The following is a 26,727-nucleotide window of genomic DNA, read 5'->3' as shown; positions in this document are numbered from 1 at the left end:
ATTATTATTATTATTATTATTATTATAATGATATGCAATTTACGGATCGTTTAGGGACTGACTACTTCTTTGACTGTCTTTACCGTTTTGTCATTCCTTTTGTTCCTACCCTATTTCATGTTTTTCTTATCTTTTCTCCCGTGTTGCCTTTAAAGAAGCTCAAAAAAGTTCTTCATTATTTTAGTCCTCCCAAAAACCATGATGTTTTTGTATCTTTGATATTATAGCTCTGCCTTCTTACTTGGCAGTAAAAGTTATTTTTGCTTTTTTGTTATCCTGGCCTGAAATTGTACATGTATATAATATATAATTATAAACATCAAATAAAGTTCAAAGTTCAGTTCTTTACGGAGCGTACGGATCGTAAGGCTTGGAGTGCTTTTGCAGACCGCATCAGGTTGTCTAACCTGTGAAAATTTGTATGATGACTCTACTCTCCTTAGGCTTCAATTTCGCAAAAAAAATAACATAAAATAAAAAATAAGTAAAATAATAATATTAATAATAATAATAATAACGATAATAATAATAATAATAATAATAATAACAACAATAACAATAACAACAACAATAATAATAATAATAATAATAATAATAGTAATAATAATAATAGTAATAATAATAATAATAATAATAATAATAATAATAATAATAATAATAATAATAATAATAATAAACATTGCTCGCACGGTTAAAGTCGCAACGTGAGCACTCGCGAAGACTCAGTCGCCAATTGGGCCTTTTTACTTGAGAAAGACATCTTTTAAGTTTTACTTGATCTCTTTTTTGGAATTAGTTTTTATTAGTTTTTTTCACTTGACACCTTTTGCCCTTCATTATCATGAAATACATTTTCATTAGTGTTAAAAATTAAATCATTAAAGCGAATGTGTAATCATTGTATGAAAATAGACAAACGTTTTAATTTTCGGTGTCGTCAATAAGGCGTTTTACATAGAGAAGAACGTTCATTAATACGAATATCAGTTCAATTTAATGGGAATAAAAAACTTTTAAGAGAACAAACAAACATTAGACGCTTCTTAATGTTCTTTAACGAGGAAAAAAATTCATTACAACAGAGATACAGTCAGCGTAACAATCAAGCAAGTCTTAGCTCTATCCTTTAATCAACTCCCCATTCAAACATAGTGGTATGTAAGTCTGCATAAACCTCAACCACGCTGCACATTTTCTGGCAGTTATCTTGTTCACGTTTCTCCTCTTCTCGCGGGAATCTTCAAACGCCCTAACTATCCTTTCAACGATGTTCAATTGGGATACGGTTTCGACGAACTCTGTGCTCCATTACTGCGAAACCAGTTTGCACATGTACGGCATCGTTTTTAAATTTAAGCATTCATATAAATCCATTGGGAAATTAGTCAGAAACCACGTAACTAAAAATCTTTTGTAGCTGAAATTTTATTTGCGCAACGGAACGTTAACCCAAGGTTAATGAATCTTCATTCGCACTAAAGAATGTTGTTTTCGATAAAACGCTATTCTAATTAGCCTTAATGAATCTTCTTTTCGATGCAAAACTCCATAATGACTCTGCCACAAAATGAAATGTTTCATTTCCTAGTTAAACTGATTATACATTAATTTTATTGACCAATGTTTTCGCGCTAATGAAAATTTATTTCCTGATAATGAAGGGCAAAAGGTGTATACGCTGCGTTAGCGCCTCGTGATGCTTCTTAACTGTATATATAGCATACAGACGTTTTAACCTATAATAATAATAATAATAATAATAATAATAATAATAATAATAATAATAATAATAATAATAATAATAATAATAATAATAAACAAGCCGCGAAAATTCAAGTAGAGTCAACACACCTTTTGTTCCCTACAGCCGCAATCAGAATTTTGTTAAGGCCAACAAGTTTTCATAGTAGTTCTCCTGTAGTTTTCTTTCAAGGGAAGTTTACTTATACTGTCAATTAAGTTCAACAGTACAATTTTCACGTCCACTTTGAATATTTTTAAAAGTATCTGATTTGGTTTTTGCACGTGCTGTATGCTGCAATGTACTTTTAGGCAAAGGAAAATAGTAAGAAAAAAAGTAGTTGTGCTCACTTGTACTTATGAATTGGCTACATTTACAATGTTCCACGCACACAGTTTGTAGAGCTTAGAGACCCTTTCGTTTTAGAGCAGTTTTCATTTGAGTGTCGAAAGTAATTGCGCGTTTGCTTTGGTTTTGCGTTACAAGGCTCTGTGATTGGCTGACAAAACTCGCGAAAACCAATAATATGACTTGGTCGCACGCTGGTCGCACGCGTTTTCCCGCGCTTGGCGCCGGTTACATGTATTTGCTCTGAATTCTGATTGGTTCTTTGCGCTTTTTGCCTCTGTTGTGATTGGCCAGAGTAATTATCTTGGTTTTGGTTTTACGACACACAATTGAACACTGTTTACAATGAACAGGGTGAGCTGAATTAAAATTCCATGATTGTAAGATTTTGGTGTTCAGTTATACTGGAGAGCTTTTTCCTGTTAAAGCTTGAATTCTTTGGTGCCTTCTTTTCACATCTGCTTTGTTGTGATCTTTATATTGGAAGAAATAGCTGACCAACAAAAAGTCAACCAAGGAATTAGACAGCACGAAATAGCAGATTTACTAAACTTCAAATCACGCCGTAAAGTTGCGCAACTTTAAGTATTTTCGTAAAGTTGTGTAAAGCTTAAGGAGTCGTAAAGGTAAAGTAAAGTGCCGCCTTTAGTAATGTACCGTGACGCCGAAGTAAAACTAAGGTTTAATTCCTAGTATGTTAAGGTGATTAAGGGCCCGTAAAATAGAATTGGCTGACACGATGGTCTTCAGTAATATCATTTTCGAAGCAAAGGTTAGGTGAACATCTCTTATGGACTCTCTTTAAGCTTCTCTTGGATCAATGGACTTTTCCAGGGCTTATTTTTCGATTTTAACTCCTTAAACACAAATTGAATAGCGACAAATACTGTAGTTACGATTCCAGTTACTAGATAGTCTTCCAAATTGAAGGAGAATTGCAGGCTGAGTAAACGGAACTTTGAATTGCAAGAGCAAACACGTTGAGAACGTTAGTGAACCCGTATTCGTGGATTGTTTCCGAAGTGGATCGCTAATCCTGATTTACGTACTCAATTAGTACTACAGACGAGACGTAACTTATTTGCTTGTATTGATCTGAGGTTCCTTTGAAGCGGCATTTTAACGCAACTGACAGAATAACACAATTTTACCTTGGACTGAAAATGATGATTCTCTGTGTTTCCTAGGAAGTCCATGCGGTCTGGAAGACGTACGTGCTGTTCCGTTATACGGTAATTGAGCCGAACTGCATCCGATCCTGCGTAGTAGTTGAATTTTTTGTCGAAGTCGTCCTTTTATCGGTAGAGCTGATCTATGTTTGTGTTTCGTTTTGCCCTGCCTTTGCAGTCACTCGATATCACTGTGATATACCTATAGAACTGCGCTACGTCACCCATGTTTCTTTCAAAAGAGACAGATTGTTTTACCGCGCGTATTTGGATTCAGTACCAAAACAAGATGACTAAACTTTAGGACTAAACAAAACAATGATCGATATCTTTTTCTTTTCGAACAAAGCTCACAAGTCGGGACATTTCACGGTGCAAACATTTCAGACATTTGACGAAACCAGAGGCTGCGAACTAGGTAATCCTGACTTAATTAGGCCTCAACGGGTCGTACAGCCCCGCGGGGCGACACTATTGTAAAGAAAATCTAAAGTTTTCTTGGGCAAAATTTCAGCTCAAAATTTCTTAACACTGGAAAACTAATTCCTTTTGTTTTCAACAGGGCAAACAGATGTCGTTAAAATTAAAATGCATAAAAACGTCAGGTAGCATTTTTGTAAAGCCATGAACAGATTGTAAATTCGGGGAATAAAATTTCGTTTCCCTAAAACTTTCAGCGACTTTTAAAAATTTTTAGCTAAAGCATTGTAACAGATCTATAAATATGTCTTTGAAAAGGACACAACACGACCTGGGAACACAGGAGGCAGCGTTTGAAGTGTTTTGTGTAGATGTTCTTGTCGGGTGCCCTTGTCTATACGGAGTCGTGCTGTAACTCAAATGTTTTGCACTCATTATGGCCCTAAAGCTTCACAAAAATTGGTATCATAGTCCGCGCTGGTTTTTGGACATAAAATTCAAGGAGTATTCAAGCACTGAAAACTGAGTTTTTAAGGAGTATTCAAGGCAAGTTTCGGTATGTTTTCATTGGGTCAATAGCAACTTTAAAAAAGCTGCCCCGGATATACTCTGTCCCCGATTTTGAAATCTGCGCTCAATCCCTGAATTACTTTGATACAATCCTACATTATTTCCCATCCAAACAAAAATTCAAGGAGTTTTCATTATTTTCAAGCACTTTCAGCAAAAATTCTTCTTTTCAAGGGCTTTTTAAGCGCCCTTGAAATCTAAAATTAAATGCCAGAGCTTTTCAAGTACTTCAAGGAGTAGCACAAACCCTTGGTATAGTCGCCTTCAATTTCTTGTCTTTTAATATCCAGAAAAGTATAACTGGTCATATGAAGTTTCTTGTCATTGGCAGAATAACAGCAACGATCAGATTTTAGCCAATGACAGCTTATGTTGACTAAAGTTCCTTTTGAGCTAGTAGTCACATGATGACACAGTTGTGTTTTTTAGGGAATGCGGCTTGTTCAAGAAAGTTACGTCCCTTAAAAATTTTCATCGAGCAAGAAGAAGTGATAAAGCAAGTTTTCTTCAGTGTCCCCACTGTAGAAAGCATATTTTCATTTGGAATTTCTGTTTTCACTTTCCATTCGTTCCCATGCAGTTCGTATAAGCAGCCAATTTCTCCTTCAAACTGATAGCGCGTTACTTTTAAGTAACGCATTAATAAATACAGTGTGTTGTCAACACAGAGCAAAGCTGGGCTATACATTTTATCCAACCATGTGTTATCAAACCTTGCTATAAACAGCCATTCATTTGCTGCCTCGTTGTACACTTCACAAGTTTTTGAGATGTCATTTTTGTTAATTCCACCAGCAACAAAAATTTTCCCACACGCAGCGGCACCACTAGCATTCTGCCTGGGTTCCTGGAGGTCAGCTATTTTGTCCCATGTGTTTGTTCTGAGGTCATACCTGTCAGCATCTGCAAGGGTCTCAAATTGGCCCTCAGAGTAACCACCAAGGAAGTAAATAAAATTGTCTTTGGCTACAACACAAATTCCTACTCTTGAATCCAAATGAAATGCTGATATTTCCTGCCAAGTGTTCGAAACAGGTTTGTACTTCATGAGAAAGGAAAAGTGTCTTTTATCACACTGAAATCTTCCACGGGAATGCAAGGCAACACAATCCCGGCACGACAGTTGATCTTCAGACACCAAAGCATAAATTTCATCATTTTTGACAAAGACTTGCTCAAGTCTTCTTTGTTCTTTATATGGCAACAAATCCCAGCTGTTGGAGAAGTAATATGTCAAAAACGAGGGCGAGTGCTTTATCACGGGTTCCAAATACTGAGAAACAGATGAAAGCACGAGGCCGCAGGCCGAGTGCTTTCATCTGTTTCGAGGTATTTGGAACCCGTGATAAAGCACGAAGCCCGAGTTTTTGACATGTCTTCTCAAATGAAACAATAAGAAATTAATCTCATTAAAATGCAAATGTTTGATCTCAGATGAAAAACATGTTTCATCTCAGATGAAAAACATGTTTCATCTCAGATGAAAACCTGGTGGTGTTTCATCTGGTGTTTCATTGGGGTATCAAGATTCATCCACCTGACCGAAATGGAGGTCATTTATTGGCTTTTGACTGCATGAATTATTAATGAGTTTGAGAATGAATCATAACATAACAGCTTGTGCTCTCGTTGGGAAATGAAATATAGTTTGCTATCGCAAGATGTTACGAAACTAGTATGAAGTGGTGTTTTGCCGAAGATTCTCAACCATTTGTCTTCATGTGGGTAATAACAACAGATAATTTGGTCCATCTTTTCTGCACACCTCATACACACTACAATAACATGAGTCTCGAGCGAGTTTCTAGGCTTGACGTCTAGATGACAACAACTTTTACGGTCAGTTAACTTCACAGCGTCCTTCACGAGATCCATGCAGCCTTCATTATCATTCACAAGATCATTTGTCACGATATCACTGCGTAGAAAGTCACGCGATATATAAACAAGGCGAACTTCATGAAACAACTCGGCAAAATATTTCTTTCGCTCGCTTTGTTCACGCTCAATCCATGCTAAAATGATTTTAAAGACATCTTCCTCGGCGTTAACATTTATTTCATCACTTGAAATCCACATTTTAACTTCCTTACTTGGAAGATTCAAGAATTGTTCCGTTTTTGTTACAGACGTGAAATTTGCCAAGATAAAGTTCTTACAGAAGGAAATTAGTTCCCCGCAATCATATCTCTCAGCAAAATTGTACATTAGAATACAGTTAGAAACATTCAACTCCAAATCGTTGACCAAAGCCTTCTCAGCGACAGTTTTCAGATGTGGCAGAACCAGATAATCCGCCATCGCAATCATGTCTCTGGCATTATCTTCAGTCGATATCTCGACACTGCCATTGTACATAAACTTCAATATATCCTTGATACAAGCCTCCGTTACCATTTCCAACCGAACTACTCCTTCGTTAGACTCTCTCATGTCGCTGTTCAACAGCTTTTCAAAGAAAGGGCTTGCCTCTGATAGAACACGTTTATGAGCTTTGAATTCTTTCCCATCTTCGACCACCAAAGTAACGTCGAGAGGTTGATCGAGTGTTTCTTGTGGAATAAAACCTTGTTTTGTGCTGGAAATATCACTATTGATTTCCGATGAAGCTTCCATCATAACAAAGTTTGAGCTTTTTTCCCGTTTGACCGAGGGAGACCAAAAGCAAGGAGGGGAATGGTTGGGAGAGGGGTCTGTACACGGTCCGTTGCGAAGAATGGGAGGGGTGGGGGAGGGAGGGGGTCGATAGAATAGAATAGAATAGAATAGAATAGAATAGAATAGAATAGAATAGTTCTTTATTTATTTAAACACGGTAAAATCCATCAGGAGTGTAAAAATTAGAAATAACCTAACTATCCTAAACAAAATTCAAAACCTAACTACAACTAATCTAACTAAATAATTAAGCTATATAGCTATGCCTGGCCCCAAATGATATGGTTTTTGGGCTGTTTTCGTCTGAAAAACGGGTATAGACATCATTTTGGTCTGACTAATCTGAAATTACAGAAATGGATGTGGATTTTGGGGACCAGGGGCCCGTTTCTTGAAAGTCCCAGTAACTTACCAGGCCCGATAAGTTACCAGGACCAGGGTTTTTGTTTGGAAAGGGGCATGACATATTTCAATGTGAAATGGGGTCATAGTTTGGAGAACAAGGATGCACAGCCCCACCAAAAATTCTGAAGTCTCTCAACCCACCTTCCTCGCCCAGCCTCTTACCCCCGTGCCCCTGGTGAGAACAAGAGTGCACAAAAAATTGGCGATCAGACCAAGCCGTATTAGTAAATGCCTCTTTTTGTTCGTTGAGTTTTTGTATTGCCCCTACTCCTCACTGTAGAGCCTGTGTGCAACCTATTAGGTCCATAATTAAATTATTTATGCAAGTGGGATTATATATGCAACCTCATTCCCAGTACTTTTGCCTTGTAAATTGTCCCTTGAAATTTAATTTACAAGGGGACCTGAGTAGGGGCAATCTACAAGGGAACAGCCCTGGAATTATTCGGGATTACAGGATATTTTGACAAACGCTGAACGCAGGGTTGAAGGATACTGCAAGTAATTAGAAAGCGGGATGATTATCTGATTCAGCGTTTTCAACAATCTACAGGCTGATACGCATCACTTGAAAATTTATATTCTGTTTACTTATAAATTGAATCAACTTTGTACTATAATTACCCTATAAATAAGTCTCCATGAGAGGATTCATGATTAGAATTCACATATCTTTATACTATAAAAAGTTCCACAGACACGAAAATGGTCTCAATTTATGTTACTCAAAAGAAACCACAAAAAATCTTGGAGAACACTGCATTCTCATACAATCTGTTTGATATTCCTGGAAGAATTCTGACTGGTAAATAGCAAGGGGGCAGGGGTAGGGTGGGGATACCTATTGCCCCTTTCACCTTTCTCCTTTCACCCGGGCATGATAGAGGCATTTTGCTTCACAGCAGCTGATCTAGGGAAGGGGTTTGGAGACTCCCCTAGGTTACATTACTTTGTGAATAGAAAATGCCTGGTACAGTGCAAGCACACAAACAACTGTACAATGAACAGACTAATAATTTCTTGTAATAGATGATTTCCTGAACAACAAAAGTAATCAAGATTTTTGTAACCAAACTGGGATGAACCTTTATGGTCACTCCACATCTACCTAAGTTGCCTTGATTTGTTTACATCAATGTAAATTTGTAATTAAGTACTTTCTCAGGGTGCTCCGGTTTCCTCTCTCCACAAAAACCAACATTTCTCACTTCCCTCGCAGATGCTCTTTTGGCTTATCGGGGAGGCAAAATTATGTGATAAGCCAAAAGAGCATCTGCAAGGGAAGCTACACATTTCCAAATTCTAATTCAATCTGGAAACAGTGGATGTGCCACAGAAATTCCAATTTATTTTTTATTTTATTTATTTATAAGTACCAATGAACATTTGGCAAACCACATTATAATAGCTTATGCATAATAATTATTTTGATCCATGTACTTGAGATTAAAGCCCACTTTGATTTTTTGCTATTTAATTTATTGTATGCAGGACCCCACTGAAAACCACTTTTGTGATGTGGGAACCCTGTTAAAATATCTTTATTACCTATTATGATGTCTCCACCAGTGTACCAAAAGAAAATAAAAACCACTGACACTTGACAATTTCTGTAAACAAGAAATGAAATCAAAGTCTGCAGCTACCAATGGAGAGGCTCAATTTTAAATTTGAATTACCCAATTCAAGGGCACATAAGATTAAAAAGTTGGAATTAATTCCCCACAAGAACACCCAATGAAACATAATTTGCAAAACTTCATGTACCACTTAAATATTTTTTTCTAGAGTCCCAATAATTAGAAATTAGGCAATTTTTGCATTATCCCATTACCTAGCCATTAACAATTAATCCAATACACAAAAAATGAACAAAAGCACCACAAAAAAATTAAACTAAAAAAGTAAAATTATAAACTAAAAAGGTTAAGCTATGTACAAATATATACATGTATACTGTTGCTGGTAGAATCTATATCAGCACAAAAACTATTTGGATAACCTTTTTTTGACAAATTTTAACAAATTGACAGCAGTTTTCTATGGTCTATTATACTCTTAAAGATCATAAAATGATGTCAAAAAATGTGCAAAACTGAAGTGGAACCACAAGGGGCAGGTGAGTGGTTTCACTGCCAAAGTTTTAAACATTTTATGGCATTATTTTATGGTCTATAAGAATACAGACCATAGAGCACTGCTGTCAATTTGTTTTTTACAATAACATGGGAAAAACGAGCAGAATTTTCTTTATTTTCCGTTAAGAAAGCGCGCCAGTTACATCTGGTGTCATCTTTATTGTCTGTAACTCTTCTAGACAATAGCTGAAAGCCCATCAGTACACGGGAATTTCGACAGTTATAGTAAAAAAAGTTTTGATATTTAAAACTGCTTTCAGTGTGGCTGTGCCAGTCTGTTTTTGACAGAGAAGCACTTGGTGGACTGTTTTTTGTGCTTCTCCAAGCATAATGTGAACAGATCATTGGCTTACCATACACAAGTCTTCTATGGATCTGCTTCAGCACTCAACTTGTGCAAGTAGAGTGTGAACAACTGTGACAGGTACTGTTTTAAGTGTTTTTGTTATGCCAGATAAATTTCAGTGCTGGCACAAAAATCTACCCAGTGCACTGACAATTAAATTGTTTGGTAAACAATAAACTATCATAGAATTAAGAAACTAAAGATTGTCTTTAAAGCAAGGATGCATCTCCATGAAGAGGACAAATCTTCAAGAAAGTGCAATGTCAATCATGCATCAGTCAATAGCAAAACAAATCAAACCAAGTTCCTTGTGAGTTGTTAAGTCACATCACTGCACATTTGCGTTTGTCAACTTTGGAATAGTCGTCAGGAAACGACGCTTGTTGGAGGAAGTTAGATCCTTTAATAACTCTCATTGAACAGCAGAAAGTGACACTCAAGTAGAATGCATCAGTCCACCCTTTGGGGCACAGCTTCTCAAGAGGTATTTGTGTCTTCTCAGTCCATTCGTTTTTGTCAGGATCATAGCAATCAATTCTGTCTTTACGGTTCCAGGTACAAATGTAACGGATTATTGAATAGAGCTTGTTATCAACACTTAAGATAGTTGGGTTGTAGTGGTCAAACGGTGTCTTCCTCAGCTTTGCAATAAATTGCCATTCATTGGTTGTTTCATTGTACATTTCACAGCTTTCTGGCAAAGAATTCGAGTCCGCTCCACCAACAACGAAAATTTTCCCATGTGCAGCAGCAGCATGAAAATGCCATCTTGCCACTTGAAGGTCAGCTATTTTTTCCCATGTGTTTGTGCTAATGTTATACCTGTCTGCATCCTTCAGGGACTCACACAGGTCATCAGAATAACCACCAAGAAAATAGATATAATCGTCTTTAGCTACAACACGAACTCCATCTCTTGACCCCAAATCAACCGATAAAATATCTTCCCATGAGTTGGATTCTGGTTTGTACTTTGTGATAAAAGTAAGATGCGTCTTTCCACAAGGCCACTGCATTGCACGAGAACGTAAAGACACACACTCAGGGCAAGATACAATATCTTCACACAGCAAAGCATAAATTTCTTCATCATCTCTAACAAATACTTTATGCAATGTCCTATGTTCTTCATGAGGCATGGTTATCCAGCAGTTGGAGAATGAATCATAGCACAGCAATGACAGGCTCTTCCCTTCTTTAGATATAAAATAAAGTTTACCTTGACAAGAGATTATCTCTCCTGTATTTGATGGTATTTTGCCATGAAACCTAGACCACATATCCTCATGAGGATGGTAGCAACAAAGAATATGGTCGTCCCGAGCTCTAAACCCGGCCATACAGGCCACTATCACAGGGCTTTCAAGTGACTTTCTAGGCTTAACACTGAGATGGTGATAGTCTTTAGAGTCAATCAACTTCATGGCGTCCTTCACACGATCCACGCAGCCGTCATTATCATTCACAAGATCATTTGTCACGATATCACTGCGTAGAAAGTCACGCGATACGTAAACAAGGCGAAATTCACGAAACAACTCGGCAAAATACTTTTTTCTCTCGTTCCTTTTACGATCAATCCAAGTAAGGATGATTCTGAACACATCTTCCTCGGCGCTAACATTTATTTCGTCACTTGAAATCCACATTTTGATTTCCTCGCTCGACAGATTCAAGAAAGCTTCAGATTTCGCCACCGCGGTGAAATTTGCAAGAATAAAGTCCTTGGTTTTTGCAACGAGTTCTTGGCATCGATATCTTTCTGCAAAAGAATAGGTTGAAACAGCGTTTGAAGAATTCAACTTCTCCACCAGAACTTCCCCAGCGAGCGTTTTCATTTTCGGAAGAACCAAATAGTCCGCCATCGCGATGAGCTCCTGGGCGTTGTCTTCAGTCGATATCTGAACACTCCCAGTGTAGATAAATTCCAGTATGTCTGTAAAACACACCTCTGTTATCATTTCCAACCGAACTACTCCTTCGTTAGACTCCCTCATGTCGCTGTTTAGCAGCTTTTCAAAGAAAGAACTGGCCTCTGAAAGAACTCGTCTGTGTGCTTTGAATTCTTTCCCATCTTCGACTACCAAAGTAACGTCGAAAGGATGATCGACTGTTTCTTGTGGTATAAATCCTTGCTTCGTGCTCGGTACATCGCTTGTGGTTTGCAGTGAACTTTCCATCAGAATGAAGTTTTCTTCTCAAAATTTCGACAGAATCGACCGCGTGCTGGAAATTTTTAATATGAACAAGCCACTGGTTGAAGTGACGTGTTGTCATGTCATGCGTTGACTTTAGGCAAAGCGGGGAGAGGCGGGGGCGGGGAGGGTAGGGTAGAGGCCTCCTTATCGTGTGCCATGCTGACTGGATGGAAGACAAAAACCCGACGATTTTACCTGGCTGGTGAATGTAAGAACCGGGGAAAAACATGTGCTATCGCAGGCTTGACATGGGAAAGAGAACGGGAAAATCAATGTCCCCATGCGACCAACGCGACAGATTTTTATTTTTGCATTGTCACGCAATCTTGTTTTAGTAAATCACCAGCCTGTGGTCTATCAGTTACTTCAGCAAGACTGTGCCTTTTTGGAATCCCCTCAGTGTCTTTGTTTCTACAATATACTTCCTTAACCGTGAATTCAGCTTTGATATTTAAATAGTAGTTGTTCGTCAATGAGTATTGCTGATTAGATCTTTACGTAAGTATTAGGATCTGTTCTCCTTCAGGCTAATAACCAAAGCGCCAACCAGTCACTATACACCACTGGGTTAATTAATATAAAACTAAAAATAAAGCAAACAAACGAATGAAACAAACCAATTCAAGAGAGGTGGTCGCTTAGGAGAGTTTCCAATTATTGGGCTTTGACTGAAAAATTTGGTGTTTTGGATAGGTGGTCGTTTATGGGAGGTGGTTGCTTATGGGAGGAGGTCGCTTACGAGAGGTGGTCGCACATGGAGGTTTGACTGTATTTCCATGAGATTCAAGCGGTGAAAACTGAAGAAAATGTGCAAACACAATAAATAAAACAGTTTTATTACAATTAAAAAGAGAAAAAAACCTACACAGCTGACCCATGTGCACCTTCACAAACAGAAAAAAAAAAAAAACAACAACAACATCAACAAATTATACCTTTGTCCATGTGGATACGCTAAGAAGATACGACATGTACAAATGGATACTCTGGCCAGTTCCACAGAAATAGTTCCAAAAAGCTTATTCCAACATGGAAACTCATGCATGCATGACCATTTAAATTTTAAAGCAATTCAAATAATTTGTCTTTCAGGGATTTAAACCCTCAGGCAGCATGCACCAGGGCCCGTTGTTTGAAAGCCGATTGACGCTAATCCACGATTAAAAATTAACCGAGGTTTTCATCTCGCTCATTGAAAATGTTTTTAAAAGCTAATTTTAAGCTAAGTCAAAACTAAGGAACAAAATTCATTTTGAAGAGTCTTCATTGATTACTGATTTTAAGTAAACTCGAATCAAAGTTCACGTAAACCCAGGATTAGCTTAATCGGGCTCAAAGCAGCCCTCTCACATTAATGTAGCCACTATTTTTTGTGAAATATATGAACTGCTTTCAGTTGGTTTGTGCAAGTAATATGTTTGAATTCTAATTATTCAACTTTGTGATCTACAGATAGAAACTGGAAGTGAGATGTTCTCTTTGTTCTCTTTGCTTCTCGTCAATGGCTGGGAAAGCTTTGTTTTGGTGTCTGCAGATGCCATTACAGAAGCAACAGGCGCTAGAAAGTGCCAAGAAAAGAAATATTCAACTAGTTCCAGTTGTCGTCCAAGGCCCACAAATTAAACATGTGCTATACTCAGATATGACAGCAGGGACGCGAACACCAAGAAGTTCTATAACTCTCTTTAATAGACCCCTTAAATACAGCTGTAACTTATTATAAGATGAACATTGCTGTGTGATCAGTGTCGATCATGTGGCTGGGTGAAGTCCAAATCTGGTCCAATGGCAACAATGCCATATGGATTGATCTTCAGGTGGCTTTGCTGCAACAAAAGTATTTAAATATATATATAAATGTTGTTTCTATGATCTTTGAAGTTCAAAATTAAATTTTCTTTCTTGACTGACAGAAAGAAAATGTTTCAATGTTCAAAACCCAAACAGTCTGTACTATACAGCAAGAGTGCAGTTTAATTTTAAGTCAGTTTTCTCACCAAAAAATAATAGTGTATTGAGCACATCTAGCCTGCAGAACAGGCGTTTAATTATTTTGTTTTTTGCAGGCAAGCGGATCGGAGGTAAGTGTGAGGCCAGCGTGGCGCGCGAGTGATGCGTGACAGGAGGGGTGCAAAACATCTTGGATCTTGTGTCTTATAGGGGGCGTCGATCGATAGTAACGGTCGATATGTCGGTCGACTCACGATCGACTGACGGTCGAGATCTCGGTCGATGCATCCACCGAGTATCGGTCGATTGTCGGTCGAGTAGCGGGCGAGTGTCGGTCGAGCATCGGCCGCTATATAGGCGACGGATCGACCGATCATTGGATCACCCTCGGTCGAGAGATCGACCGACAGTCGGTCGCGGTAGCATCGGCAGTGTGTCGGCAATATATCAGTGAACCGTCAGTGAAGTATCGGCAAAGTATCGGTCGATACATAGGCCGATACTCGGTCGACATGAAAAGAAACGAGGATTTTGCCTGCAACGGCAAAGTATAAGTCTGCGTCAAAAATATACAAGAATAACAAAAGAAAAGACAAGTAAAGTGTGATAGGAAAAGAGAGAACGCAAGTAGCTTATAAGCAAAAATCGCAAATACAGTAGAAATCCGAAAGTACTGCGTAACCTCTCCTTACGGACACCTCTTTAATACGTACACGATATCAATCAATCAATCAATAAATCTTTTTTTTAAACACGGTAAAATTAGACTGCAAGCAGTCCCTTTCTGGATAGTCGAGAGGTTGCGCGGAATAGCCGAGCGCGAAAAAACTGGAGCAAACGAGCGGAGGGGGGCTTGGGGAAAGGCGTGAAAAAGGGGAAAGGAAAAGAAAGCCTTTCTTTTCCTTCTCTCCCCCAGTCTCTTCTCGTTTATTTCTCCTCGCTCCAGTCTCGCTGCGCTGTGAGCGCACCATCTCGACTGACCAGAAAGGAACTGCTTGCAGTCTACGGTAAAATCCATCAGGAGTATAAGAATAAGAAATAACCCAACTATCCTAAACAAAATTCAATACCTGACTACAACTAATCTAACTAAAACCTGTTTTTCATGAATGCCGTGTATAATAGTACTCTAACATTAAAAATGAACATTAACTAATCTTTTGAATTGACTAAGAGATTCAGCTTCTCTCGCATGACAGGGCAGGCTATTCCAGAGAACTGCTCCGCTATAAGTAAAGCTGTTTTTCATGAACTTAGTTCGCGGAAACGGAACTAATAGTTTGTTAACAGAGTCCCTCAGGGAATAACGCGTTTCATTTCGTTTAACAAATTTAGATGATAAATCATGATTGAGGATCCAGACCATTTAAAGACTTGTACACCATTATGGCTTTATGTATTTGGAACTGAGTGCTCAAGTCTTTCCAATCGAGTTGTCTAATTAAACGGTTAACATCAGCATCATAGCTAGAAAAGGTTAAAACGCGAGCGGCACGGTTCTGAAGCTTCTGTAGCCGGGCTGTCAAATAATGTTTTACCACAATTACCCCAGACAAGATTGCAATAATCGAAATGAGATTGAATTAGTGCGTTGTATATATAACGAAGGGTAGGTGGAGGGACAAAGGGTCTAATTTTTTTTTCTCCTATTCCGAAAGCGACCTTTGTAGATAATTTATCAATGTGTGTTTGCCACCGTAGATTTTCATCAATAAATATTCCAAGCGATGTGACAGAGGAAACGTGTTCTATCGGAACATTATTAATCGAGAGCTCAAGTGGGTTCGACAGAGTACTCGATTTTTGTCTGGAACCATTTAGCATGAATTCAGTTTTAGCAGTGTTCAAAGTAAGTTTATTGGAAATAAGCTGCATGTGTTTAGGTTACTAAATCGTGATTCAGATTTAACTGTATTGAATTGACATCAACGCCAGCATATGTGATGTGGGTGTCATCGGCATACATCCTAGGCTGGCACGAAGTAAGGCAGTTTGGCAAGTCATTAATATAAATAAGAAATAAAGGGGGCCAAGGATTGTTCCTTGCGGTACCCCACATTTAAGTGAGCAGATTCTGGAAAGAGAACCATTAACGAGAGATCGTTGCGTACGATTAGTTAAATATGACTTAAACCAATCAAGAGCTGTACCTTGTATTCCATAAAGGTTCATTTTAGATAAAAGGATATCATAGTCAACGGTGTCGAATGCCTTTTTTAATGCCGTCTTTGATTTAAATCAAAACACAGACGTCTTGTATTTACTGTTGTTTTACGCATTTAAGCAATAAAGAAAGTTTTTCCTACAGGTGGAAACTGAAAACCAAACTGTGAAGTTTTTTTTTTTTTCGCGAAAAACTGCTACATTGCTAAGGTTTTTGGGGATCTTCAAAATACATGCATTTTGTTAATTACAGGTTGTAAGTACTTTACTTTTTTTTTTACTTTTTGTCTCAGTTGAATTAATATTGTAAGAAAACTGAAATTTATTACATTGGAATAAGTATGGGCAATGCAAATTATTCCCCTTAATACTTTTTGATAAAGTTTGACATCCAAAAAGCGTGTTGTTTAAAGAAAAGTACACCATTCGCTAAAAAGCTCAAAGACGAATTTAATATGTCAAAGTTCCTTGTATTAAGAATTGAAGTCCATTTGCGGATAAAAGAACCACGCAATTTAAGATGTATCGTTTTATTTTTAAATTTTCTTTTAACGAAACTTTGATTAATTCCATCGCCGCGGTTGCTATGATTTTTTTTAAAGCGGGTATTGCTCGACAATGTCTTCTATTAACCTTTCAAAGCACCCGTTTGGGTGTGGCTCTCCATACCATCGCCTCCAAGTAAATTCCTGCAAATATTCCAGTAGAAATTCTCTGTTTGTCGTTCCCTTCATTTTCTTAAGTTTCTCCTTTGCTGCACTCCAGTTGCTTTCAGCATGTTGTGTATGGACGCCAGTTGCTGGGTCTACAAAATTCACCGAGTGGTTCACCGTTTGGTGGTTGAGGCCTAGATCTCTCTGAATTCTATTATAGGCTGCCCACTGGTCAGTGCGTACAATTGCGCCAGGACTAACTTTTCGCTGAATTATAGGTAACAGCGTAGCAGCATTTCTCCTTCTCACGAGTTGCAGATAAGGTCGAGCAGGTTCATACTGCGTGTCGAAGATTCCAAGGACCCATTTTTCCCTTCTAGCTCGCCGTCCCCGGTGGTACTGTCGGGATGTATTAAACGGGAAAATTAAGAAGTTGATTTATTCAAAAACAACTTCAGACTATGGTAGGAGTTCAAAACTTATTTGACAAGCCTATCCTTGGAAACTTTTTTCGACTAAAAACTGATGTTTGAGATTTCCTCCTCTCGGTCTCTTTAATTTAAGAATGACTACGCAAATGTAGGTCCATATATGACTTTATAACATAGCGCGCGTGCATCTTAATCTAATTCCTATTGGCGTCATCATTGATGGTACATTTCTCTACATACACACGGCAGCGCGTCCATCCGATGACGTGTGCAAGTCAGATGAAGGAAACATGCGCGCTCTATGTTATAAAAAACTTTTTACAGAGAGATAACACCATTAAAAATGTGCATTTATAATAGCTTGTCAAAGTTTAATGAAACGTTAACATTGAACCTATATGAGAAACCACTTTCACCTTTTTTTGTCATTAATCAGGAACAAAACCTGTTTTCCAGGAATAATTTACTTTATTTTGACTATGTAAAAAAAGAATTGATTCATGCTTTTAGCTGTGCGTATATCGAGTTATGGATGCACTCGGGAAGTTTGGAGAACACTCGAGAAGCAAAAGTTGCTCTCGGCTACGCCTCGAGCAACTCTTACGCTTCTTTCATGCTCTCCAAACTTCCCGCGTGCATTAATAACTCGATGTACGCACACTAAGCATGAACCAATTCTTAATTACACTTACTTTAGACTTGTGGTTGAACTTTGATTCGTCTATTTGCACAATTACGCCTGGTCCTCCAAGTCTAGGAATAGGGTGTAACAACAGCGATCGCCATGCTATTTCCCGACAACGTCGCGCAAACTTCACAAAGCTAACTTTAGCTCTCAAGATAAAACTTACTGAGGGTACACCAAATGTTAAGAAATCAGACTGCACAGGTGTTGCGTGCTTCAAATTTCAGTCGGAGAAATTTTATCAGGCGTAGTTGTATCTCAGAAAGAATTTTAGAACTTATGTTATAAGTCAAAGGTTAGTTCAGTTAAAGAAAAAATATAGGTGATTAAGTTGTTAAAAAAAATTAAATAATCCTCATGACTCAACTGTGAAACATCTGGTGATTAAAAGAAATGACATCAACAGTTCTTTGTATGGCATTTATGACATCTGTTAGGAACGGGAGGGGAGCTGTCATTTTGAAATACACCCCTAAGGATACTAACCAGGGCGTGGCCAAAGCTTTTTTTTTTAACCCCAACAGAAACCATTTTAAAACATATTTAAACAAAAAAGGTTTTAGTGATGCAACCCTAAACGAGAATTTCGCGGCTAAATATAACGGTGTTTTGCATGAAATTGATACCGACGACAAGCATCAACGACCCTTTCCTTTGCCAGTACCCCCCCCCCCCCCTTCGGACTATTAGGCGACCATTTCTGGACTTTTAAGTAGTTTTCGCTTGTTTGTCTGTTATTTCAACTCCAGATAAGATAATATTCTCTTGTCAAACATCATTTAAAATTATTCATTTATGTAGGTAAGTTTTGACACAAGAACCATGCGAGTTCTACATGAGTTTCCTTGTTTCTTGTTTGGTTGTTTGGCTACTTGTTTTAAGACTAATGATCCCGTGAGTAGTTGATGATTTACACGTTATTCGATGGTTTAACATATAATACGCGCAGGTATTTTGCGAGTTGCGTTGAAAACAATTTCTTTCATTGAAAACGAAATAACGATTAACTAAACTCCCTTACGTTTGTTTAGGGGCTTTAAAAGCAAGAAGGTATTGTCAACTCATAGATCACAAATTATGGCAACGCATATTTGTGCAGTTGATTTTCAGTATCCGCAATGATGGTGAAATTCTCTTGAATTTCGTTTGCTGACACGGCAAAGCTGCTTATGTTTTGAAAACAGAGCTTTTCTGGTCTTTGTAAACTGTCTGTCTGGATACAGAATACCGTATGTATCTAAGCTCTGGCTGCTTGTTCCCATGGAAAATCATGTTACTGTTCTTGTTTAAGTATAATGTATTTCACCCCAGTGGTAAAAGTCTATTAAAAGCAGAGTTCTTTTTATTACTTAAGGGAGTTAATTTTGGCGGCGTTTTATTTTGCGGGTTTCTTTTTTCTACGGGTGATAATTTTTGCGGATCGAGGTAAATTCGCAAAATCCGAACACGCAAAATTTTCATGCTACACGGTAATATGGTAAAATGATGCAGTAGTGGGAGAATAAAATGAGATAACGACAGACTATCGACCGACTATCGGTAGTTACTCTATTGGCCATCAACTGATGTGACGACCGATAGATCAGTGGGGTAGGTATACGAATGCCGATCGAGATAAGGGCGAAGTGTCGATAAAACATATCGATAGAATATTGACCGATATATCGGCCGATACTATCGGCCGGCAAGCGGTGAAATATCGATGAAGTATCGGTGATGTGTCGGTGAAGTGTCGGTGTATTGCTATCTATATCGGCCGACAGCCACCTCGGTCGATACGACGACCGCCATGGCGGCACAACATCGACCGCGTCATCCCCAATTATCGACCGAGTGTCGACCGAGTAGCGACCGTGGCTCGACCGAGATCTCGACCGTCAGTCGATCGTGAGTCGACCGACATATCGACCGTTACTATCGATCGACGCCCCCTATAAGACACAAGATCCAACGTCTTTTTCTTGCACCCCTCCCATCGCGCGTCACCCACGCTTTGCACTCGCCTCGCACTTCCCTCCACTCTCCAGAAAATTGCAAAAATAAATAAATAAATAATGCCTGTTCTGCAGGTTAGAGCTCATCTCTCTGTTTGGAGTCCCCTTCCCTTAAAATAAACCCGGCCTTTGGACACCAGATCCCCCTTCCTCACACCATTCCGCCCCTGTAAAGAGTGTCACTTGCTACTTAGGTGATAAGCAGCCTTCTGCTTGAAGAGAACAGTATGCCAGCTTCTGCTTTGGCCATTGTATTTCCCCCTGGTTAAGGTGATTTTTGCACGCAAATAATTATTGTTCGTCTAACACAACTATCCCCAAGCAGAGTGAGACACTACCTTTAGGAGACTATATATAAGTATTGCATTTTTTAACTTGTCTGTTTGCGTGTTTGTTTGTTTTATTGCTAGATTGTTAGTTTGTTTGTGTTTTCAGGCGTATGATTTTGTAAATTTTCTTTCACTTGCATTTTCTAAGTAAATCCAACTAATATAAATCCATGTTCTAATGTACTACACTGTAAATCCAAGAAAAGCTAGCCTTTGAGGGCTTTCTGTACAACCACTTTTTCCCTGATTGAATAGTTAAACTTTCTGGCTAACAAGACCAATTTTAAACACAAGGCCTTTAAAGGGGAAGTATCATGGGGCTTTTGATATCTTTTGTTAAAAATGATGAAATAAGACCTTCAATCACCTGCCAAATAATTCTAGAATGACGAGAGGAACGAAATCAACTCAATTCTTGAAAGAAACAACTTGTGATCTGTTCTAGCGCATTTTGGAAACAAAAATGCGAGAACTTGAAAAACATTAGCCTAATATTTTTCAAGTTTCAATCCAAACCGGCCTATACTCTGTCTCTGGCTAGAGGCAGTCTAATCGACAGTAATTTATTGCACTGGGGTGATAATTTTTAACAAACTTGACAATTTTTTCTTTGTTTCTGCTGACAGTCAAACATTTTTGGGTTTTGAAATGGCAGCAAATTTTCGTGATACTTAATTCCCCTTTAACTTTTCCAAATAGTCTATAACTACGTAAACCACAAAAGCCAATATTATTGAAGCTAGTGGTGCACGGAATAAGGCCCTAAGTGAATTTTAATGTGAGGTCAAATTCTCCTCTTGTTTCACAAGCGAATACAATTTGGAAGGAGAATCTAACAATTTATCAGAAATCACTTAAGGCTTTTTTCCAGGCACCCCTTCAATTGTAGCTGGAGTATTACTACTATATCATCACACATGAGGGGCGCAAACTTGGCCATTAATTTGCTAAAATTGTTGTGCTTCTAAACTACTTTTGCTATTCACCCTTCCCCGCATCTCCCCCCCTCCCCATCCCAAAATTGGTGAAAATTAAAGGCCATATCACCCCATACTGCAATAACAGTCTATTGAAAACTGTTGTTGCTGTTGGTACAGCTAGAGTTCAGGCTTACCTGATAATGTTTCTGAATATGTTCAGAATCCACTGTTTCTCCAATCCCACTTGTTTGGTAAAGATCTCTTAGATAGCCCCAAATGTTGGGATAGTCAATGATACGCTTCTTGTTGCACTACAAAGTGAAGTTATGGTAGAAATGCGTGATGTTAATAAGAAATTTTTCACTATCAAAAAAATTATTAATTTTGAACTTTTTACTACCATTAAGAAGTTGCTTTTGTTTTTGATCTAGGGCTCTATTAAAACATTAATAGCAAACACACAATGTATACCTTTGTGATCATGAGGTTACCCTGGGCAGTAAACAATTTTAATCAAATCAGTTTTTATCACTGAGTCAACTGCCACTACATATTAGCCCTGAGATTTGTGCATATAAGTGTAATTAATTAATTACACTTATATGTACTGTACATCTGGATTGCAAGTGAAACAATACAAAACCTTTAGCTCATAATGTGTCTTTGGATGTGGCAGATATATGGGCATCTGAGCACCATGAGAAAAATTAATGTGCAGATTGATACAGGAAATGATAATTGGCATGAAACGTGTAGTTGCCGGTTGCTAACAAATTCAGATTATACTGTGCCCAGTGGCCTTATCTTTACTTTTGAGACAGACAGAGTTTAACATAAAAGTTCCTCTTGTAAAATGAATCTAATATATTTTGAATCCATGGTTCATACCCAATCATCCAGGTCAAGTTCTGGGACTTCAGGGCAATTAATTAGTTTATGCTAAAAAGTTTGACAACTTTGTGGCTTCCATGTATTTCAAGCTCCTATAAGCTATCGATTATGGCTTTGATTTATGTAGAGTGTTATTGCATTTATCAACAATAATTAGACAAGAAATTTGAGGCTAGCTATAGCGTGATCTCATATGAAGTCATAACAAGGTGGTAATGATCACAGGAACATGGTAAGACAAAGAAAACAGGGAATAAATAACACTAATTAATCAGTACCATGCGGATTCGTGTGAGTGGCATGAGGCATTTAAACCCAGGGGCCCCACTCACATATTTTAATGATGGGGGCGTCCGACAGAGGTTCTTATTTTATACCCAAAAAAATCCCAAATCCAGAATTTGTCTACCCAAAAAAAATACCTGCTTTGTTTAGCATACCCCAAAAGATCCCTCAGTGTTTTTATCTATCTTCCTCTTGTTTTTATCTATTATTTACCTTCTGGAAACTAAAAGAAATAGATTACAATCTCAGAAATATCCTGTGGTACCACACAAGCAGTAAATTGCACTTATGTTATTGTTGATTTGAGCTGATGAAAAATACTATACCCAAAAAAATCCCTTTGTTGTTTTCGAGACCCCAAAAAATCCCTTTTGGCCAAAATGTCAGATCCGAAAAAATCCTTTGGACCCCCCCCCCCCCCCGGTCATTAAAATATGTGAGTGGGACCCCTGGGCATTTAAACCACTTGTTTTTACTTGAGGTGTGGCACTGGAGGGAGCGGGTAGGTAGACTGCACTGCTAGAATTGACTGAATATATAATGCATCAAAAACATGCAAAGGAATATTAAGACCAAGGTGAATGTTGTGAAGTCACCTGACCCATGCCATATGGCTGGATAGCATGAAACAAATTAGTACTCGCTGCGGGATGGGATGCGGTGGCCATAATTAAATTTACAAGCTTAGGTTACTCCCAAAAGTTGGTTAACTTTCCAGTATGATATGAGAGAGATAGTGTGGAGTAAATTTTCTTGTCTAAGGAAACATCAATTACTAATTAATGCAGTCTGACCAACCAGCAGAACCACTATAACTCAGTGCCTCAATTTGACTAATGCTGTGCATTTTACCAAGGTTTTGGAGTATACTTACCTGAGTAAATATTTTGCGTGTGTAAACACCAACTGAATTTACTATGGTAAACGCCGCCCGAGACAATAGAAAGTTAATTACCCAAGGTAAAAGTTCGATTAACCCTGTGATCAGGAATGGTTTAGGTCGGTAACCAAGGTCGAGATGACAGATATATCCGCTTGCGGTTGCATGGTATTTCACATCCCATGGTGTCCAGATTGCATCAGTCTCATTCGATCACGTTTTGGCGACTTTGTTTTCACATTTGTTTTTGATCTACCTACGAGTCATGGCAAAAAAACATTCCCCAAAATTTCCGTGTAAAAGGGTTTCAAACCAGAATTAGTTTCTCGGTCATGACCATGCACGTCTAGTGCGCCTTAATTGTCTTTCAAAGAGCAATTTGAAGCAAAATCACTCACTTTTGCCTCGACTTCTTTAGGTGCTGCAAAAGAGCCGCTGAAATCTTGAGACCTGAGTTTGCAACTCAAGAACAAGAAAGAAAACACAAGTACTACAAGAGCCACAGCTTCTCTTATTTAAACACGGGCATTTTATGCATGGATTTTAGAATTTGTTGCTAATTTGATTTCAATCGTGATTGTGATTGATGACAGGTTTATTTCCGTTATTTCACCAGTATATAAACACTGTACAAATGTACCAAGGTTTAGTCAGTAAATGTTTACCTCAGTCGGTAGAGTAAACACAGCGTATATGGTGTACAGTGTATTAATAATTTTGGTGTCCTAAAAACGATATAAAAATTATGCAAGTCGTTTTGTATGATTTGTATTTAACTCATGACTGGGCCTTCAACTTAAATGCCCAAATGATTAACAACTACTGACTGTACCTTGAAATGTCCAACATAAACCATGTCAAATCTGACAAGCGTGGTGAAGAGACGAACATCAGCTTCTGTGATGGTGTCACCAGCTAAGTAACGTGATTTACTTAGGATAGCTTCCACCTGTACAGAAGGACGATAAAATTGTTGACGATATCTAATTATGATTGCAGACTGAAATAACTACAGCTTCCAAACGTTGTTTAAATTGTGGGGCAGTGGGTATAAGGAGGGTCCGACTTCCTGCTTTTTTGTACAACATGCTGAGCCAGTTCCCTGATCATGATGATTGGCTACTCAAGCTTGAGCCCCCCTCCCCCCCACCCCCCTCCTAGCGACATGCACTGCTTAAAACAGAGTACTATGAGTATCAAAAATGTCATTATGTGTACTCATGCAATATCACTTATTGTAGTGTGATCATGCTTAAACCATCCACAACAGAAACTGACTTCATGCTTAAAGCAACTTGATGGGACATTCTCGACATGTTTACCTTATCAAGAGCATTAAAGACATCTCTCACTGCAACATCATAAGCTTCCTGTGAACTGGCAAATCCTGCACGATAAACACCATTGTTGATGTTTCTGTTGATTTTAACAACAAAATAAACATTATACCCAAAATAAATATTATTAATGATGATGCACATCAGAGTTCTGGATTTCATGTTCAAATATTTTGAATTTGACTGTTTGTATTATAGCTATTTACAAATACATGGAAGGTGCAGTGGTGAAAGCACTCTCTTCCACCAATGTGACCTGGGTTGGACTCCCAAACTTGCTTCATGTGGGTTGTGTTTGTTGTTGCTTCTCATCTTTGCCCTGAGAGCGGGTACTTCTCCAGGCACTCCAGTTTGGCACAATCAGCAGGAGGCGTTAAAAAAAATGCTCGGGCTGTGAACTGCTGCCGGGCCGTGGGCTTTGAGGTAGGCGGAAGGTCACGGGGCCATGAACTGTAAAGTGGTCTATGGGCCACTGGGCTGTCAGGGCTTTGATGGGGGATGTAGGCCACCCTTAAACAAAACCCCAATTTTGTTTATAACTACAGCCACCACCTCTGACAGTAGATATGATCATAACCCCCACCCCCTTTCACAGCAGTAAAATTTCATTGGAAATGCATGGAAATTTCTTTGGAGGTAACCTTGCACTAGTGCACTTTTAAACTAAATAATTACTACTGCTACTGCTACTACTACTATTTTAAGTGATATCACTTCGACCTCAAAATTGTCTTCATTATATTGTGTTTACACTGAATAACAATATACATACATGTATAAATAGCATGGCTAGCACTCAAAAGCTAGTATACGAGCTAGTGTACAAAAATTAACATGGCTTAAACTCTGTAAAAAAAAACCTCGCCTTCTTTACTTTCAGAGAGAAAACGTGCATTTATCAGGGGCACCCAACGGATCGTTTCGGTAAATTATTTGTTCGGAAGGCCTTAATCACCTACATTTTCTGAGGGGAATTTTCACCACGAACTTTCGTGATATGGGAAATTAAAGGCCTGGTGTTTTCGGATTGATAAAAATGTCTTTTCGGGTGCCGTAAAAAGGTCAGCTAAGATTTTCGGAAAGGAAATAAGACCTAAGGTTTTCGGGAAATGAACAATTAAAGATGCCCTAGTGATTTCGAAAAGACTCAAGTTCCCCTAGCTATATAGAATGACAGAACAGATAAAAATATTACAGCGTGTCCTAAAATGAACCTACAGAGCTGTAAAGGCAATCCAGATAGCCTAAAACAGCGTTTAAAAGGATCTGAGAGAAAACTGTCATTGGGTGCCCCTGATGTATTACTGTGTTACGTAAATCAACTGTAAAAAAAAAAATGGAAACAACTTACGGATAAATCCAGCCATTGAGCTCATCGATTTTCTCCTGCAGTGGCGCTGGATACAGATCAATTTTCTTCTGCTCTTCAGTAAGGCAGAACGCGTTAAACTCCTTATTCAACATGCGTAAGATCTCGCTGGATTCGTTGTTCACGACCGTTTTCTTTTGCTTATCCCACAAAACCGGTACTGTGACCTTCCCGGAGTATCCAGGACTTGCGATCCGATACACCTCCCTCAGGGTACGGCAACCATTGAGTGTATCAAGCGAACATTTCGGCTTGCTGTCGGTAAACGTCCATCCTTCCTGGCCCAGGAACCAATCCACGACAGTGTAAGAGATGACATTTTCCAGGCCTTTTAGTTTGCGTGTTATCAGGGTACGATGTGCCCAGGGGCACGCTAAAGAGACGTACAGGTGGTAACGATTAGCTTCAGCTGGAAATCCGCTTGATCCATCTGCTGTCACGCAGTTACGAAACACAGAGGCCGTCCGAACGAATTCCCCTTTCTTGGTTATATCAGATGACCAATCGGGCGGTTTATCAGTCATGATTTCCAACTTTTCACACCTTTCGAAGCAGAATTCGAAGAGAAAGTGTTGTTTGCTTGCTGCTGAGTCATGTCACGCTATCTTTTGCATCGTGATCGCAAGGGTTGATGGGATGGTAAAGCGGCGAAGCACGCGAGGGCGTGTGAGAAATGCATCGCGTCTCCTCGCGGGATTATTTTCGCGCTCGCTTTACTATCCATCGTGGTTTCACCCTCGGAGACCAAGGGCAGATAGTCGGGTAGGGAAGAAGTCAAAATTGATAAGTTTTCGTTCTTGTAAACCTTCCCTACTCTACCCCCTTGGTCTCCGAGGATTTCGTGGTT

The 26,727-nt window shown here is 38.7% G+C and overlaps 4 protein-coding genes across 4 annotated transcripts; all 4 read right to left on the bottom strand.

Moving 5' to 3' along the window:
- Nucleotides 1-4,370: 4,370 nt before the first annotated feature.
- Nucleotides 4,371-6,906, bottom strand: LOC146458296 (kelch-like protein 21). The gene is made up of 2 exons (XM_085090617.1): nt 5,838-6,906; nt 4,371-5,463 (listed from the first exon to the last, which is right to left on the bottom strand). Exons 1-2 carry the CDS (start codon nt 6,865-6,867, stop codon nt 4,649-4,651), a joined length of 1,845 nt encoding a protein of 614 aa, XP_084946743.1. The 5' UTR covers nt 6,868-6,906; the 3' UTR covers nt 4,371-4,648.
- A 1,731-nt stretch (nt 6,907-8,637) lies between these two features.
- LOC146458295 (kelch-like protein 40) lies at nt 8,638-12,093 on the bottom strand. The gene has a single exon (XM_085090816.1). The coding sequence runs from the start codon at nt 11,973-11,975 to the stop codon at nt 10,119-10,121; it is 1,857 nt and encodes a 618-aa protein (XP_084946942.1). The 5' UTR covers nt 11,976-12,093; the 3' UTR covers nt 8,638-10,118.
- A 720-nt stretch (nt 12,094-12,813) lies between these two features.
- On the bottom strand, nt 12,814-26,623 carry LOC146458293 (uncharacterized). Its single transcript, XM_085090751.1, has 5 exons — nt 25,863-26,623; nt 24,497-24,590; nt 24,007-24,123; nt 21,313-21,429; nt 12,814-13,819 (listed from the first exon to the last, which is right to left on the bottom strand). Exons 1-5 carry the CDS (start codon nt 26,402-26,404, stop codon nt 13,736-13,738), a joined length of 954 nt encoding a protein of 317 aa, XP_084946877.1. The 5' UTR covers nt 26,405-26,623; the 3' UTR covers nt 12,814-13,735.
- LOC146458294 (uncharacterized) lies at nt 14,134-19,137 on the bottom strand. The gene is made up of 4 exons (XM_085090859.1): nt 19,104-19,137; nt 17,883-18,040; nt 14,936-17,158; nt 14,134-14,683 (listed from the first exon to the last, which is right to left on the bottom strand). The coding sequence occupies exons 1-3, from the start codon at nt 19,135-19,137 to the stop codon at nt 16,703-16,705; spliced, it is 648 nt and encodes a 215-aa protein (XP_084946985.1). The 3' UTR covers nt 14,134-14,683; nt 14,936-16,702.
- Nucleotides 26,624-26,727: the final 104 nt, after the last annotated feature.

The sequence above is a fragment of the Pavona decussata genome, unplaced genomic scaffold, assembly GCF_977016875.1.
Source record: "Pavona decussata unplaced genomic scaffold, jaPavDecu1.1 SCAFFOLD_233, whole genome shotgun sequence".
NCBI lineage: Eukaryota > Metazoa > Cnidaria > Anthozoa > Scleractinia > Agariciidae > Pavona > Pavona decussata.
This window is presented reverse-complemented; position numbering and strand designations above follow the sequence as displayed.

Excerpts from the sequence above, each read along its gene's own strand:
- LOC146458294 (XM_085090859.1), bottom strand. The coding sequence starts at position 19,137 with ATGGGAACAAGCAGCCAGAGCTTAGATACATACG. Across the intron at positions 18,041-19,103 it reads CCAGAGCTTAGATACATACG|TAAGTTTTATCTTGAGAGCT; the intron begins GTATTCTGTATC and ends GTGTACCCTCAG. Across the intron at positions 17,159-17,882 it reads AGTTCAACCACAAGTCTAAA|TACCACCGGGGACGGCGAGC; the intron begins GTAAGTGTAATT and ends ACATCCCGACAG.
- LOC146458296 (XM_085090617.1), bottom strand. The coding sequence starts at position 6,867 with ATGATGGAAGCTTCATCGGAAATCAATAGTGATATTTCCAGCACAAAA. Across the intron at positions 5,464-5,837 it reads TTATGATTCATTCTCAAACT|GCTGGGATTTGTTGCCATAT; the intron begins CATTAATAATTC and ends ACTTCTCCAACA.
- LOC146458293 (XM_085090751.1), bottom strand. The coding sequence starts at position 26,404 with ATGACTGATAAACCGCCCGATTGGTCATCTGATATAACCAAGAAAGGG. Across the intron at positions 24,591-25,862 it reads CTCAATGGCTGGATTTATCC|AAACATCAACAATGGTGTTT; the intron begins GTAAGTTGTTTC and ends TAAAATCAACAG. Across the intron at positions 24,124-24,496 it reads TCTTTAATGCTCTTGATAAG|GTGGAAGCTATCCTAAGTAA; the intron begins GTAAACATGTCG and ends CCTTCTGTACAG.
- LOC146458295 (XM_085090816.1), bottom strand. The coding sequence starts at position 11,975 with ATGGAAAGTTCACTGCAAACCACAAGCGATGTACCGAGCACGAAGCAA.